We start from the raw sequence: 16,696 nt of genomic DNA, 5'->3' as shown, positions 1-16,696 counted from the left end.
GAAATGAAATCTATATTTACCCAGGGTATCTGGGCTAAGCTCAAGAACTTGTTTCCAGCCAGGCCCTGCTCATAGAACACATTTCATCGTAGTGGTTGATGCCTTGTTCAAGGGCATTTCAGCGGTGGTAATTTTTAACGTGTCGGACGGCTGGTTCGAACTGGGAACCTTCCGGTATCTAGACCGCGCCGCTATCCGTTCGGCCACCGCTGCCACAACAGAATAAACAGTTGGCCAGTTGGATGGGTGAAAACAACGGGAGAGAAACCCTTCTACCCTTCTTTACAACTGATGCCCAGTAGGGAGAGTTGGCTGGAGATGGATCGTGGATCTTATTCGATCAGCGTTTGGCTGCCTCTAGTTCATTCAGTCGAGAAAGGACCGATGATTTTCTTCTGAGGATGTCTGCCAGGAGGTCCTCGATGGAGTGGAGCTGGGATCTTAACTCGGACACGGAGTCCTCTGGGGTGAGTGGAGTCGGAGTCATTCTGAGGAAAACAAGAAATAATTGCCAGTACACTGTGCTAGGGCTAGGAAGTGGATGTTGTTGTTAGCGAAGGCTAACGTTGGCTGAGGTGTACAGAGCGTTACGTACACACATGGGCACCGTTATGGTGCCCGCTGCGGTGGTCTGGTGTAGGACAGTAGAAATGATCTGATGTAGTAGAACGTAGAAGTAGAGGTTAATCTATTGCACAGAGCAATACTTACACACAAGGGCTCCGATCGGAGCCCAGTGCGGTGATACGGCGTAGATCAAGCCTGTGGTCCCATCGGCAGTTGGTCGGAAAGCAGCAACTAGTGATCATGACATTCGACTGAATTAGGACTGAATAAAAATAGGTGGATGAATCATCCAGGATCTGAAGCTGTTATATAAAAATGTAGCGTTAAAATGAGTTAAAATGTAATTTAAGACGGAGCCTGTCAAGTCTCTCAGCACAGCGGTGCAACGCCAGCGCACTATAGAGAAATGGACCCCCGCTGTGATCCTACAGCACTATAGAGAAATGGACCCCCGCTGTGATCCTACAGCGCTATAGAGAAATGGACCCCCGCTGTGATCCTACAGCAGAGAAATGGACCCCCGCTGTGATCCTACAGCACTATAGAGAAATGGACCCCCGCTGTGATCCTACAGCGCTATAGAGAAATGGACCCCCGCTGTGATCCTACAGCGCTATAGAGAAATGGACCCCCGCTGTGATCCTACAGCTATTCTGCGCCTCTCCAAGCCATGCCAAGCGTGCTTATCGCACTGAAACACAGTATTACATTTGGAGCATCCTCAGCTACGTGTGAGAACACCTTCTCATCCTCAGCTACGTGTGAGAACACCTTCTCATCCTCAGCTACGTGTGAGAACACCTTCTCATCCTCAGCTACGTGTGAGAACACCTTCTCATTTGGAGCATCCTCAGCTACGTGTGAGAACACCTTCTCATCCTCAGCTACGTGTGAGAACACCTTCTCATCCTCAGCTACGTGTGAGAACACCTTCTCATCCTCAGCTACGTGTGAGAACACCTTCATCCTCAGCTACGTGTGAGAACACCTTCTCATCCTCAGCTACGTGTGAGAACACCTTCTCATTTGGAGCATCCTCAGCTACGTGTGAGAACACCTTCTCATTTGGAGCATCCTCAGCTACGTGTGAGAACACCTTCTCAACTTTGACCAATGTATTCAGTCCGCACAGACGAAGCATGCTTCACAAAAGAAAGGCCAACTTGATTCAATTAGCGTTTGAAGCGGACCTTACAAAACAATTTTGGGACGTCCCATGGAAGGAGCGCTTATTCAGGAGGTTCAACACAGAGACGAGGAGGCTGCAACTCTACTGACTGCAAGGGTAAGTTAGAATTTTACCTGGCTTTGTTTTTCTGCTTATTATTTGTCATGTCTGTCTGAGAGGGGCTATTTAGGCTATGCATATAGGCTTATCTTTTTCTATTCTCTCTTTTGTTTGTATCATTGCAGCAGAATGCTGAACTTGGTGAAGTGCTGGCTGCCTGGCTTTGTCAACGAGCCAGAAGAGAGAGAGAGAGAGAGAGAGAGAGAGGGAGGGGAGAGCGAGAGAGAGGGAGAGAGAGAGAGAGAGAGAGAGAGAGAGAGAGAGAGGGAGGGGAGAGCGAGAGAGAGGGAGAGAGAGAGACACAAACACTGACTGACAGCCTCCGAGCTGCGTAACACACCAGAGACAATACTATAGGCCTAGGATCTCCTCTCCGATCTCATCTTTTTTGTTTTTCATGGCCACATTAAAATATATGATTTTATAGCCTACTGTTTAATTGTTGTTTTAGACAATGTTGTGTCTTTGCTGGGCAGCATGGGCTGCAGTTCAATTCCGTTTTTGATTTAGGCCTATATTGATCATTAATCAGTGAATAGCCTGTTAGGCTAAACGTTTGCACTTGACACTTTGTTTGATTCATGATTGAATACATTTTTGATTGACTTAATTCAATAAATGCTGCAGTTTCAGAAATTCCTTTGATTAATTGGTAATTGGTTTGGTTGAATAGTGTATTAACAGTTTGCAGATTGTAGGCCACCACTTAATTAAGTTAAATAAATAGGCCTATTTAACAGCAGTGCTAGTAAATGTTATTTTATTTCAGGATTCAGCTATTGCATTGTTAAATCAATCAACATATGGCTACAGGATGATAACCTACTGTTCAGTTGTTTATATAAAATGTGTGCGGGGCTGGGCACAGACAAGCCATTGTTATTCTGTCAGATGACTTCTCCAAACCCCCACACAGTCCACTGCGCCTTCTAGAGGCAGAGGAACGTACCACACAGTCCACTGCGCCTTCTAGAGGCAGAGGAACGTACAGGACTTCTCCAAACCCCCACACAGTCCACTGCGCCCTCTAGAGGCAGAGGAACGTACAGGTCTCCAAACCCCCACACAGTCCACTGCGCCTTCTAGAGGCAGAGGAACGTACAGGACTTCTCCAAACCCCCACACAGTCCACTGCGCCCTCTAGAGGCAGAGGAACGTACAGGACTTCTCCAAACCCCCACACAGTCCACTGCACTGCGCCCTCTAGAGGCAGAGGAACGTACAGGTCTCCAAACCCCCACACAGTCCACTGCGCCCTCTAGAGGCAGAGGAATGACTTCTCCAAACCCCCACACAGTCCACTGCGCCCTCTAGAGGCAGAGGAATGACTTCTCCAAACCCCCACACAGTCCACTGCGCCCTCTAGAGGCAGAGGAATGACTTCTCCAAACCCCCACACAGTCCACTGCGCCCTCTAGAGGCAGAGGAATGACTTCTCCAAACCCCCACACAGTCCACTGCGCCCTCTAGAGGCAGAGGAACGTACAGGTCAAACCCCCACACAGTCCACTGCGCCCTCTAGAGGCAGAGGAACGTACAGGTCAAACCCCCACACAGTCCACTGCGCCCTCTAGAGGCAGAGGAACGTACAGGTCAAACCCCCACACAGTCCACTGCGCCCTCTAGAGGCAGAGGAACGTACAGGTCGCACCCTAGCTGTTTAATTTAACAGCGCAATAGCTGTATGAAATGGGAAAAAAACAACACTTAATGTCTTAATGTGCACCCTGGAAATGATGGACGGCACCCTGAGTCATTCCATTCTGGAGCCGGGCCTGCCCAGACTACTGAGTCATTCCATTCTGTAGCCGGGCCTGCCCAGACTACTGAGTCATTCCATTCTGTAGCCGGGCCTGTCCAGACTACTGAGTCATTCCATTCTGTAGCCGGGCCTGCCCAGACTACTGAGTCATTCCATTCTGTAGCCGGGCCTGCCCAGACTACTGAGTCATTCCATTCTGTAGCCGGGCCTGTCCAGACTACTGAGTCATTCCATTCTGTAGCCGGGCCTGCCCAGACTACTTCTGACCTGGAAGTGGAACATTCCAGCGTAGTGTGTGTTGAAGTCCTGGCCGTGAGGAACCACTCTGTGGAGCAACGACTCGTTGAGAGTCAACGACGCGATGGCAGCGAGGAGCCAGCAGTCACCTGTTCGCACGCACGCACACGCACGCGCACGCACACGCACACGCACACACACACACACACACACACACACACACACACACACACACACACACACACACACACACACAAACACAAACACACTTGAATTATTTTATTTGGATCTGCACAAGAGGCGCAATACAATAGACCCAAACACTGATCAGAATTAGGTTACATTATATGGTCCAACCAGATATAACTGCTGCACATGCTTAACACAGTGGTTTTTTGACACTACTAGACAGGATTTCTTTTTTATATATATGTTTTTTTAGCCACCTAGGGATAAATGAAACAACGCCTTCTCCAGATAGACAGACTAGCCCATAATAGCTGAGACAGAACAGTATTTAGCCAGCTTTTTTGCATTTGTCTTTTGCAGGACAATAAGTTGACAATTATATCCCAAGGCCATAATACGTTCCATACGTATTCATGCTTTTTTCACCCGTCTAAACAAACCCACCATGAATGAATTAATGAATTAATTTTATTTATATAGCACCTTTCCAAACAAAAAGTTACAAAGTGCTTTACAAACAGGATTAAAAAACAACAATCATAAAGAACAATCAAGAACATCAGAATTAATAAAGCATAACATCAGATCAAAACAAATCACGGAAAGAAAGAAAGGTAAATAAATTAAAAATATACATACACACCTCCATATATGCATATCTCAACAATTACATATACATACATACACACCTACATACATATACACATGTACATACTTACATACATACACCCATACACAGGTCTACATACACCTACACACATACATATAAGACTGAAATTAGGAAAAACACTTGACATACAGGTGTGTTTTTAAAAGCTGTTAAAAGCGGGCACTGTCTCCGCTTGCCTAAGGGCCAAGGGGAGGGCATTCCAGAGCGATGGAGTGCGGGCCGCAAAAGACCGGTCACCTCGGGTGACAAGATGAGTTATAGGTGGGACTAGAAGGGCCCTATCTGCAGATCTGAGGCTGCGGACCGGCCTGTGGGGTCTTAGCAAGTCTGTCCATGTAGGGCTTTGAAAGTGATCAATAAAACCTTGAAATCGATTCTGTAGCTCACAGGGAGCCAATGTAAGGTAGCCAGGATTGGCGTGATATGCTCACGTTTACGTGTGTTGGTGAGTAGGCGTGCCGCAGAGTTTTGCACCATCTGTAGACGTGCTATGTTTTTTTTGCTCATGCCGGAATAAACAGAGTTACAATAATCTAGTCGTGAAGAAATGAAGGAGTGTATAACTGTTTCTAGGTCTGCATGTGACAAAAATGATTTAGTTTTAGCAATGTTCCTAATCTGGTAGTAGCAGGACTGGACCACTTTGGTAACTTGGGTGTTAAAGGAGATGTCAGGGTCAAAGAAAACACCCAGGTTGCGGGCTGATTGTGTAATGTTTGCAGATAAAGTGCCGAGTTCAGAGTGGAATGGGAGGGTGGAGTGTGGAGGACCGAAAATGATAACTTCTGATTTAGAGTCATTCAGTTTAAGGAAATTTAATCCGATTTTTTATGTTAGAGAGACATGTAAGTAGCCGATGTACATTTCCGGTAATACCAGGTTTTAGTGGGATGTACAATTGCGTATCGTCGGCATAACTATGGAATTGGATGCCATGACTCCTAATGATGTTGCCAATATTGGCAACATATAAATAGTAAAAAGTATAGGACCCAGAATCGATCCCTGTGGGACGCCACATTTAAACAGGGCCTGAGAAGAGGAGGCCTCTCCAATTGCTACGGAGAAACTCCTATCTGTTAGGTAAGATCGGAACCACTCAAGTGCAGTGTTGTTTATGCCGACCAGGTTTCTGAGACGTTCAATTAAAATATTGTGGTCAACTGTGTCAAACGCACAGCTGAGGTCTAAAAGAAATAAAATTGAGCACCAATTTTTCACCAGAATCTGCGTTTACAAGGAGATCATTAGTGACTTTTAAAAGTGCAGTTTCTGTGCTGTGTAAAGCCCTAAAACCAGACTGGAATGTCTCAAAGGTGGAGTTAAGATTCATAAAAGTAATCAGTTGATTGGACACAGTTTTTTCTAAAAATTTCGATAAAAATGGTAATTTAGAGATGGGCCTAAAATTGCTTAAAACTAGGGGGTCCAATGATGTTTTCTTTAAAAGAGGTTGGACTAAGGCCTTTTTAAAGTTGGATGGAAATATGGCGGTGGACAGAGAACAGTTGATAATGGAGATAATATTAGGGGCAACCGTCAGCAAGTTCTCCTTCAAGAAGGTGGTGGGAATTTTATCTAGGGGGCATGATGATGATTTCATGTGAGAGACAATTTTAGTGAGAGTTTCTAAAGTGATAGGGTTGAAAGAGGTGAGTTGGGAGGGTGGTACTGGACAGGCGCACGGGCCGACAGTATCACAGGCAACTGCTGTCTAATTCCCTCTATTTTGGCACCAAATGTTGGAGGAACGCTTCACACATTTCTGAGGAGGCTTCTAGGGATTGACTGGGGGGTGGGTTAATGACTGATTGAATGGCTTGAAACATTATCCGGGAGTTACGTGAGTGAGAGGCAATTAGTTTAGAGAAATGCTCACTTCTCGCAGTCTTAACGGCTGATTGATATTTCTGCATCAGCTCTCTGAGGTTATTATGGGACGACACCAGTTTATCTTTGTTCCATTTACGTTCGGCCTTTCTGCACCGTTTTTTAATGTCCCTGGTCTGTTCATTGGACCATGGACCGCCCGACTGCCTGCCCGCCCGCCCGTCCGTCCGTCCGTCTGTCTGTCTGACTCACCCAGAGCTCCCTGGCAGACATCTGTCCTGGTGGCTCCTCCCATGATGAACTGAGGGCTGTCAGTCAAGTCCTGCAGGAAACAAGACAGCCAATCACAAGACAGAAACTCTGTGTGGGGGGTGTGGCCAACAAAAAAAGAATCAAAGTACATTTTGATGCCGGCATCAAAGTGTACAATGACATGACAATGATATCACATAAATGTGTCGTGTCGTGGCGTGGCGTGGCGTGTTGTGTTTCTTACTCCAGGGCGTTTCCACTCCACTCCGCGGGTCTTGGCAGAATGTGGGCGGAGCTCGTCGTAGCCCAGGGAGGCGGGCTCGGCGGGGAAGGCGGGGTCTTCGAAAAGAAGCCCGTCCCCCAGACACGCCTCCCTGAGCGTCTGGAAGTCCTGATTGGCCAGGAAGGGAACCGCCCGCTCGTGGGAAGAGCCAATCCCGTCGGCCCGCTCCCTGTCTCTGTGGATACGCGCTGACACGCCCCCAAACATTCTGATTGGAGGAAACAGAGAGAGAGAGTTAGACACGCCCCCCCAAACATTCTGATTGGACGAAACAGAGACGCCCCCAAAGTTTAATCAAATCAATCAATTTAATTGATTAATATAATAAATAATCGACGATTAATAATCTAATTACATTACATATGATGTAACTAATAATGAATACTAAATGAGACATAAATCATGACATCATGGTGGTACAGTTATAAATCCTTACATCACCTGGTGTTGGCACAGTGAGTTGGTCTCCAACCTTTAAACAAATTAAGAGAACATATTTATTTATTCATTTCAAATGTAATTAATTTAAATAACACATCTCACCAATGTACAGTACGTGTTGTGACCACCAGGGGTCATCAATGTGTCCCAACACGGACTGTCCATGGCCATTCACGCACGCAAGCACGCACACACGCGCACACACACAAATGGTGCATTTATATAGCGCCTTTATCCAAGGCGCTTTACATACATCACACACTCACTCACTCACTCACTCACTCACTCACTCACTCACTCACTCACTCACACACTCACACACTCACACACTCACACACTCACACACACACACACACACACACACACACACACACACACACACACACAGCCGCGCTATGAGCTTGTATAGCTGCTATTTTTCAATAGCTAAAGTATAACATAATGCTTTAAAACACCAAAAGTGATTAATTTAAAATTATCTGCCATACTTAACATGTTTGGTTTGTCCCAACATGTGAATGGCCCGACCCATGACAGAGGACACACACTAGATTTAATTATTACCAAGGGTGTTAACATCTCCAATGTTAATGTGCTGAAGGTTGCTCTATCAGATCATTCTTGTATATTATTTGACCTCTTCATTACACCAAAAAATAAGATTGTATCTGAAACTATTAAAAAGAGATACATAATGAGAATACCACTTTTTGTGGAAGCCATCAAAGCTGAATTTGATCTAGCATCAAATCAAGACAATCTGCTTGGTACATTCAATACTAAAGTACTGAATGTAATTAATGCCATTGCTCCTGCTAAGGATAAATTAATTACCAATCAGCAAACAGCACCATGGAGAAACACTCTCTCTGTAAGGGACCAGAAAAGAGTGTGGAAAAGCAGAGCGAAAATGGCGTAAATCAAACCTCCAGATTAATTTAGAAATTTATAAACAAACCCTACATATCTTTAACATGAAATTGAACAGTGCCAGACAATCTTATTTTTCTGAGATCATCAAAAAGCACAGTAACAATTCACGCATGTTATTTGCTACATTTCACAGACTAACTAATCCTCCAGATTCAATATCATCAGAACTAGTCACTACCAGCAAATGTAATGAGTTTGCATAATTTAACGACAAGATTCAAGGTATCAGGAATGCTGCTAACTCCTCAGTGTCAAACTCGGCCATCTTATCACTACCACAGACACACAGAAACAACATGGTATTTATGGTGCAATTTAATTCTATTGATGACAAAACACTTGAAGATGTTGTCTCCAGTTTGAATTCATCTACTTGTTGCCTTGATGTTTTACCCACTAGTTTTTTCAAAGCTGTTTTGGGCAGTCTGGTGAAAAAACTAGTAAATATTGTAAATGATTCTCTTCAATCTGGTAATTTTCCTGAGGACCTGAAAACTGCAGTTGTCAAGCCTCTCCTTAAAAAGAGGAGCCTTGATGCTGCTATACTGAATAATTACCGGCCGATATCAAATTTACCCTTTATAGGTAAAATTATTGAAAAAGTTGTTCATCAACAACTTAGTCGCTTTTTACTTTTAAATAATAGTTTTGACAAGTTTCAGTCAGGATTTCGGCCCAATCATAGTACTGAGACTGCACTTGTAAAGGTTCTAAATGACATTCGGCTTAACACTGATTCTGCCAATGTCTCTGTTCTTGTTTTGCTGGATCTTAGTGCCGCGTTTGACACTGTGGATCATTCAATATTATTACAAAGATTAGAGCACTATGTGGGACTCTCTGGAACTGTTATTCAGTGGTTCAAATCATACCTTCAGAATAGGAAATACTTCGTCTCTATTGGAAACTGTGTGTCCAAACAGATGGCTATGACCTGTGGGGTTCCACAGGGGTCAATTCTAGGACCCCTCCTATTTAATTTATATATGCTTCCCCTAGGACAAATAATAAGCAATAATAAAGTAAATTACCATAATTATGCAGATGACACGCAAATCTACATATCAGTTACATCAACTGACTATGGTCCTGTTGATTCCCTCTGTCATTGCATTGAGGAAATCAATGAGTGGATGCGGCAACATTTTCTTCAATTAAATAAAGATAAAAACTGAGATCATTGTTTTTGGACCACAAAAACAGAGACAGAGTGTAATTTCTCACCTTGAATCGCGGTCTCTTATACCCAAGAGTCAGGTGAGAGATCTTGGTGTTGTCCTAGACTCAGATTTAAATTTTAACAGTCATATCAAAACTGTAATTTCATCTGCCTATTATCCCCTTAAAAATATTGCAAGAGTTAGAGGAATTATGTCCAAGCAAGATCTAGAAACACTTATACATGCTTTAGTTTCCAGTAGACTGGACTACTGTAATGGTCTGCTCACAGGACTTTCAAACAAAGCTCTTCGTCAACTCCAACTGATTTAGAATGCTGCTGCTAGAGTCCTGACAAAAACTAGGAAATATGACCATATTACACCAGTTCTAAAATCCTTACATTGGCTACCAGTGTCCCAGAGAATTGATTTTAAAATGTTGTTACTTGTCTATAAATCTGTTTGTGGCTTTGGGCCCAGCTACATCTCAGACATATGAACCCTCTAGAACCCTCAGGTCATCTGGGGCTGGCCTACTGATAGTTCACCCGATAGTTGGAACAAAACATGGTGAAGCAGCATTTCACTATTATGCACCAAAAACTTGGAATGATATTCCAGGTTACATTAGGAAATCCCCAACCATAGCCATTTTTAAGTCCAATTTAAAAACGTATTTATTTAACATTGCCTATCCCAGTGATGTCTAATAGCAGCTAGGTCTTGCCTGGGCTTTAAATTAGCTGTGTTTTCTGTTTCTATCAAAGGTGGGAGTATTTGTTGTAATGTATATGCTCCTATATCTTATTGTAATTGTCTCCACCAGGCCGAAGGCATGGGGAGAGAGTATGTTTGTCTCCACCAGGCCGAAGGCATGGGGAGAGAGTATGTTTTGCACTCCGTCCGTGTCCGTGTGTGTGTGTCCTTCCGTCCGTCCGTTACCAGCTAATCTCCGGCACCGTTAACCCGGTCGATGCCAAACTTTGCACACACACTCCCTGGATGCCAACGATGAACCTCTGCCCCACATTTTCCAGAACGGCTTGTTATAGCGCCACCATGAGGCAGCTTTTCACATTTTTTACCTAAAACTGCACCGATCTGCGTGAAACGTTGCATGCACACTCCCTAGAGGCCAAGGACAAACCTTTGGTCTGCATTTTCCGCATCTGCCTTTTATAGCGCCACCAGGAGGCCGACTTTTGTAAAACACATTTCTTGATATTACTCCTCCAGATTCTGTCCAAAAATCTCACAAATCGTTACACAGTATCTCTATGGTCATGTGCTCAAGTTGGATCTGTCCGATATTTTATATTCCATCCTAATTGGCTATAATTGGCTTTCACAGTTTGCAAGATTGCCCTGTTTTGAACAAAAGCCTCAAATCATGAACGCAGCATGCAATTTACGTTAAATCTTTCACACATTTTCTTACTAGGCTGAGGAATATATCCCACCCTTTTCACATTGGCCTGTGATAGCGCCACCAACAGGTTGATTTTTGCAAAACAAATTTTTGGAACAAAATGCCTCAAATCATCCAATTGCCATCAAAGGCGTATGAAGAAATGGCAATCGGTACACATGATGTACACATGTAGTCATGTGATCAAGACGAGTCTGTTGGATTTCTCAGATTGTACACTGATTGGCTAAGATTGCCTTCCAAAGATTTCAGGAGTGGCCCGTTTTGTACAAAATGCTGCACATGTCCTGCTCATCCAGAATTCTGGCTCTGCATTTCCTCAACAAAATGAAGAAAATTGTTGCAATAACAAATAAAAAAAAACATCCTCCTAAACATTTTGCCAAACATCACACACACTCCTATCCTCCTGGTGGAGACCTGTGCCCGGAAGGGCACTTTTTCTAGTTTGCACTCCGTCCGTGTGTGTGTGTGTGTCCGTCCGTCCGTCCGTCCGTCCTTCCGTCCGTCCGTCCGTTACCAGCTAATCTCCGGCACCGTTAACCCGGTCGATGCCAAACTTTGCACACACACTCCCTGGATGCCAACGATGAACCTCTGCCCCGCATTTTCCAGAACGGCCTGTTATAGCGCCACCATGAGGCAGCTTTTCACATTTTTTACCTAAAACTGCACCGATCTGCGTGAAACGTTGCATGCACACTCCCTAGAGGCTAAGGACAAACCTTTGACCTGCATTTTCCGCATCTGCCTTTTATAGCACCACCAGGAGGCCGACTTTTGTAAAACACATTTTTTGATATTACTCCTCAAGATTCTGTCCAGAAATCTCACAAATCGTTACACAGTATCTCTATGGTCATGTGCTCAAGTCGGATCTGTCCGATATTTCATATTCCATCCTAATTGGTTATAATTGGCTTTCACAGTTTGCAAGATTGCCCCGTTTTGAACAAAAGCCTCAAATCATGAACGCAGCATGCAATTTACATGAAATCTTTCACACATTGTCTTACTAGGCTGAGGAATATATCCCACCCTTTTCACATTGGCCTGTGATAGCGCCACCAACAGGTTGATTTTTGCAAAACACATTTTTGGAACAAAATGCCTCAAGTCATCCAATTACCATCAAAGGCAAACATGTTTATATTACTTAGTACAGGAAATCTATGGAAAATACAGCATCAACCTCTAACTATTTGCAAAAAAAACGAACTCAGCTGATTTTGCATCTTCAATATATCCTGAATAACAGAAAAAAAGTTGCCTGGAATTGTCTGAGGGGAAAGTGTTGAAAATAGCCTGTACAGTGTGGCCACCATTGACATCCTATTATAAGGTAATATTTTCTAAATGTCCTTATGCTTTAAGTAGCATGTGACATATAAAAACTAGGGGGTTTTCATGATGCTGAATCCATTCCAAGCATTAGTTTTGCATAAAAACACTAATTGGGCTAAATTTGGCCATAGCAACTTGCCCAAATGTGCTGACCTCATTACATTTTGGCAAGTTGCTATGGCCAAATTTAGCCCAATGAGTGTTTTTATGCAAAACTAATGCTTGGAATGGCTTCAGCATCATGACAACAACCTAGTTTGATATGTCACATGCTACTTAAAGCATAAGGAAATTTAGAAAATATTGCCTTATAATAAGATGTCAATGGTGGCCATACTGTACAGGCCATTTTCAACACTTTCCCCTCAGACAATTTCAGGCAACTTTCTTTCTGTTATTCAGGATATATTGAAGATGCAAAATCAGTTGAGTTTGGTTTTTTTGCAATTAGTTAGAGGTCAAATTACATTATTACTGGACTAAACATTTTGCCAAACATCTCACACAGTCCTATCCTCCTGGTGGAGCCCTGTGCCCAGAAGGGCACTTTTTCTAGTTGTATCTATTATAATCTGTATTCATTTTAAAGTGCACTGTTGCACTCTGTATTTGTTTTTATCCTGTAAAGCACTTTGAATTGCCTTGTGTATGAAAGGTGCTATATAAATAAAATTGCCTTGCCTTGACATGAAGATGTTTGATCAGGACAATGAATTCCATTTGACTGAAATGAATGATCGCTTGTTGAGACACACCCACACAGATATGTAGCAGTCGCACGCACACACACACACACACACACACACACACACACACACACACACACACACACACACACACACACACACACACACACACACACACACACACACACACACACACACACACACACGCTGTAAGCTAATGGAAACATTGAGAAGCAGTATGTTATATAGACTATAGAGGGTTCAATCTAGAAACTAAATAAAATGAACTGAATAAAAATAAAAACAATATAAAAACTTAACTAAAACAAACTCTAATGAAAAATCCAACACTATTACAACTATATGCAGTTTAAAGAAATGACATGAAGTGACATCATCCTACTATAAATGCGCCACGTCTCTGCGTGCGTGTCAGCGTGCGTGTACGGTTGTAATCCACGTAACTCGAGAACCGTTTGACCCACCGACTTCACATTCGACACATGCGTTCCACACCCCCACAGGGAGTGCAGTGTCAGGTGTCGAGTCGGTCGGACCCACGGTTCTCCAGAACCACCACAAAAGGCTCTGGTGAGGATCTGCCAGTGGGCCGAATTGATTGCCAAGTACACTTTTCAGTTTGCAGTCTTCACACACACACACACACACAGATCTCCATGTGGGACACCGGCTGACAGTTAAAACGGATATCATTAGGTTCCCAAGTTGCATCGTTCCCAAGTAGGCCGGTGGCCGACTGCGACGGCCACGTACAGGTCTAGTATTATAAAACACCAAATGGACTTGACACAAAACAAGACTGAGCTTGTTTCCATTGTGGTCCACATGAGGTTAACATGACATAACATTGTGGTTAACATGAAACTATTCATAAAGTACCTCGTTTTACAATTATATTAGTCGAACGGCCTAGTTTTACTTCCTGTAAATACTTGGGATATTCAACTGATAGAATTGTAACTAGTTAGTGTGAAGATGGAGCCATGATTTGCGCACACACACACACACACACACACACACACACACACACACACACACACACACACACACACACACACACACACACACACACACACACACACACACACACACACACACACACACACACACACACACACACACACACACACACAAAATGTAACGCCACACTCAGCTTCCTGTCACCGACATCACTGAATCCATCAACCAATCAGTGATCAGTGCTGATGCTGACATCATGAGTCAGCTCTAATAATGCACTCTGGGAGCTTCCTGTTCTAAAAGCTTTGCATTAATAATCTATACGTCTCTCTGTGTGTGTGTGTGTGTGTGTGTGTGTGTGTGTGTGTGTGTGTCCACAACAAAATGCATTTCAAACACTTAAGGATTGCAGTCATCAGCATTAGCTAATGGTAGACATTAGACAGACAGAGAGGCAGGCAGGCAGGCAGACAGACAGACAGACAGACAGAGAGACAGACAGACAGACAGACAGACAGACAGACAGACAGACAGACCCCATGGGCAGACTTTAGCGGACAGCCGCGGACAGAAGAAGCTGCGTTTTACGTCATTTCCGAGTTTTTAGACAGCTGGTGGATGGAAAAGAAGCTCCACCTCCGCGGCTGACTGCCGCGGAGGAGAGCGTTTCCGGGAATCTGTACGTCGCGGCAGTCAGCCGCGGGTGAGTCTGTAGTTCTGACTGCAATGGGAAGTTCATTCCATAGTTTAGATTGGGAGTGAGTCTGTAGTTCTGACTGCAATGGGAAGTCCATTCCATAGTTTAGATTGGGAGTGAGTCTGTAGTTCTGACTGCAATGGGAAGTTCATTCCATAGTTTAGATTGGGAGTGAGTCTGTAGTTCTGACTGCAATGGGAAGTTCATTCCATAGTTTAGATTGGGAGTGAGTCTGTAGTTCTGACTGCAATGGGAAGTTCATTCCATAGTTTAGATTGGGAGTGAGTCTGTAGTTCTGACTGCAATGGGAAGTTCATTCCATAGTTTAGATTGGGAGTGAGTCTATAGTTCTGACTGCAATGGGAAGTTCATTCCATAGTTTAGATTGGGAGTGAGTCTGTAGTTCTGACTGCAATGGGAAGTCCATTCCATAGTTTAGATTGGGAGTGAGTCTGTAGTTCTGACTGCAATGGGAAGTTCATTCCATAGTTTAGATTGGGAGTGAGTCTGTAGTTCTGACTGCAAATTAAGTTCATTCCATAGTTTAGATTGGGAGTGAGTCTATAGTTCTGACTGCAATGGGAAGTTCATTCCATAGTTTAGATTGGGAGTGAGTCTGTAGTTCTGACTGCAATGGGAAGTCCATTCCATAGTTTAGATTGGGAGTGAGTCTGTACTTCTGACTGCAATGGGAAGTCTGTGAAATATAATTAAATGTACCCATTCTACATACTGTGAAATATAATGAAATGTATCCATTCTACTGTGAAATATAATGAAATGTACCCATTCTACTGTGAAATATAATGAAATGTACCCATTCTACATACTGTGAAATATAATGAAATGTACCCATTCTACATACTGTGAAATATAATGAAATGTACCCATTCTACATACTGTGAAATATAATGAAATGTACCCATTCTACTGTGAAATATAATGAAATGTATCCATTCTACTGTGAAATATAATGAAATGTATCCATTCTACTGTGAAATATAATGAAATGTATCCATTCTACTGTGAAATATAATGAAATGTACCCATTCTACATACTGTGAAATATAATGAAATGTACCCATTCTATCTACATACTGTGAAATATAATGTTCAATCAATCAATTCAGGGTCGATTCTGTACAATAATATTACAGTTTAAATCAACATGATAAACGTTATATTTGATAAAATATAAATTAAAAAAACGGAAGGTGCCTATGCCTATAATAAATTATATGCATGATATTCCAGTAATATTTACAGCTGCCAACGGTTTAAAAACGTTACATTATTAAAAAGCATTAGAAATAACGGAACGGTATTTTATTCTCGTCTATAATAAAGTATATTGCGCACACAGAAGTCACGTGACGCGGCGCAGCATCATTGCAACGCGACGCATGTTTTTAAATCCACACAATGCGTGCGTGTACATACACTTTAACACACGCACACGCAGCAGGTTTATAAACACCCATACCGTGCACACGCGTGCGTGCGTGCATGCATGCATGCCATGTGTGTGTGTGCGTCAATAATAGAATAGTAATAAAATGCACAATGTGTGAATTATTATTATGATAAAAACATTCAACTCACCTCGAGAGACACTGAGACACTGCTGGGAGAGAGAGGCTGTGTGTGTGTGTGTGTGTGTGTGTGCGTGTTTGTGTGCGCGTGCGCGTCACTGCGGACGTCCCGGCGTGGGCGGGGCTTACAATGGAAGCGTTGTTAAAGAGACAACGCCCCGCTGTGTCATGACGTAACGCGCGGGCGCACACACGCGCACACGCACACGCACACGCACACACACACACACACACACACACACACACACACACACACACACACACACACACACACACACACACACACACACACACACACACAGCTGTCTGTTTGTTTGTTTTTGTTCAGACAGACAGACAGACAGACAGACAGACA

The 16,696-nt window shown here is 43.4% G+C and overlaps 1 protein-coding gene across 2 annotated transcripts in view; it reads right to left on the bottom strand.

The window, feature by feature from the left end:
* LOC306922266 (calpain-1 catalytic subunit-like) overlaps window positions 1–16,453 on the bottom strand; it is a 68,399-nt gene extending 51,946 nt beyond the window's left edge. Inside the window, exons 1-5 of one of the 2 annotated variants that reach the window (XM_079499718.1) lie at window positions 16,352–16,453; window positions 7,520–7,550; window positions 7,040–7,286; window positions 6,796–6,865; window positions 3,885–4,003 (exon numbers count right to left, since the gene is read on the bottom strand). In XM_079499718.1, coding sequence (XP_079355844.1) covers window positions 3,885–4,003; window positions 6,796–6,865; window positions 7,040–7,285 — 435 coding nt within the window. In that variant the 5' untranslated portion in view covers window position 7,286; window positions 7,520–7,550; window positions 16,352–16,453. Of the gene's footprint in view, window positions 1–3,884; window positions 4,004–6,795; window positions 6,866–7,039; window positions 7,287–7,514; window positions 7,551–16,351 lie in introns of both variants that reach the window. The other variant, XM_079499719.1, reaches the window with a different exon arrangement.
* Window positions 16,454–16,696: the final 243 nt, after the last annotated feature.

This window comes from Electrona antarctica, assembly GCF_951216825.1.
Source record: "Electrona antarctica genome assembly, chromosome: 4".
Taxonomy (NCBI): domain Eukaryota; kingdom Metazoa; phylum Chordata; class Actinopteri; order Myctophiformes; family Myctophidae; genus Electrona; species Electrona antarctica.
Note: the sequence above shows the minus strand (reverse complement) of the source record. Positions and strands in the feature narration are given on the sequence as shown.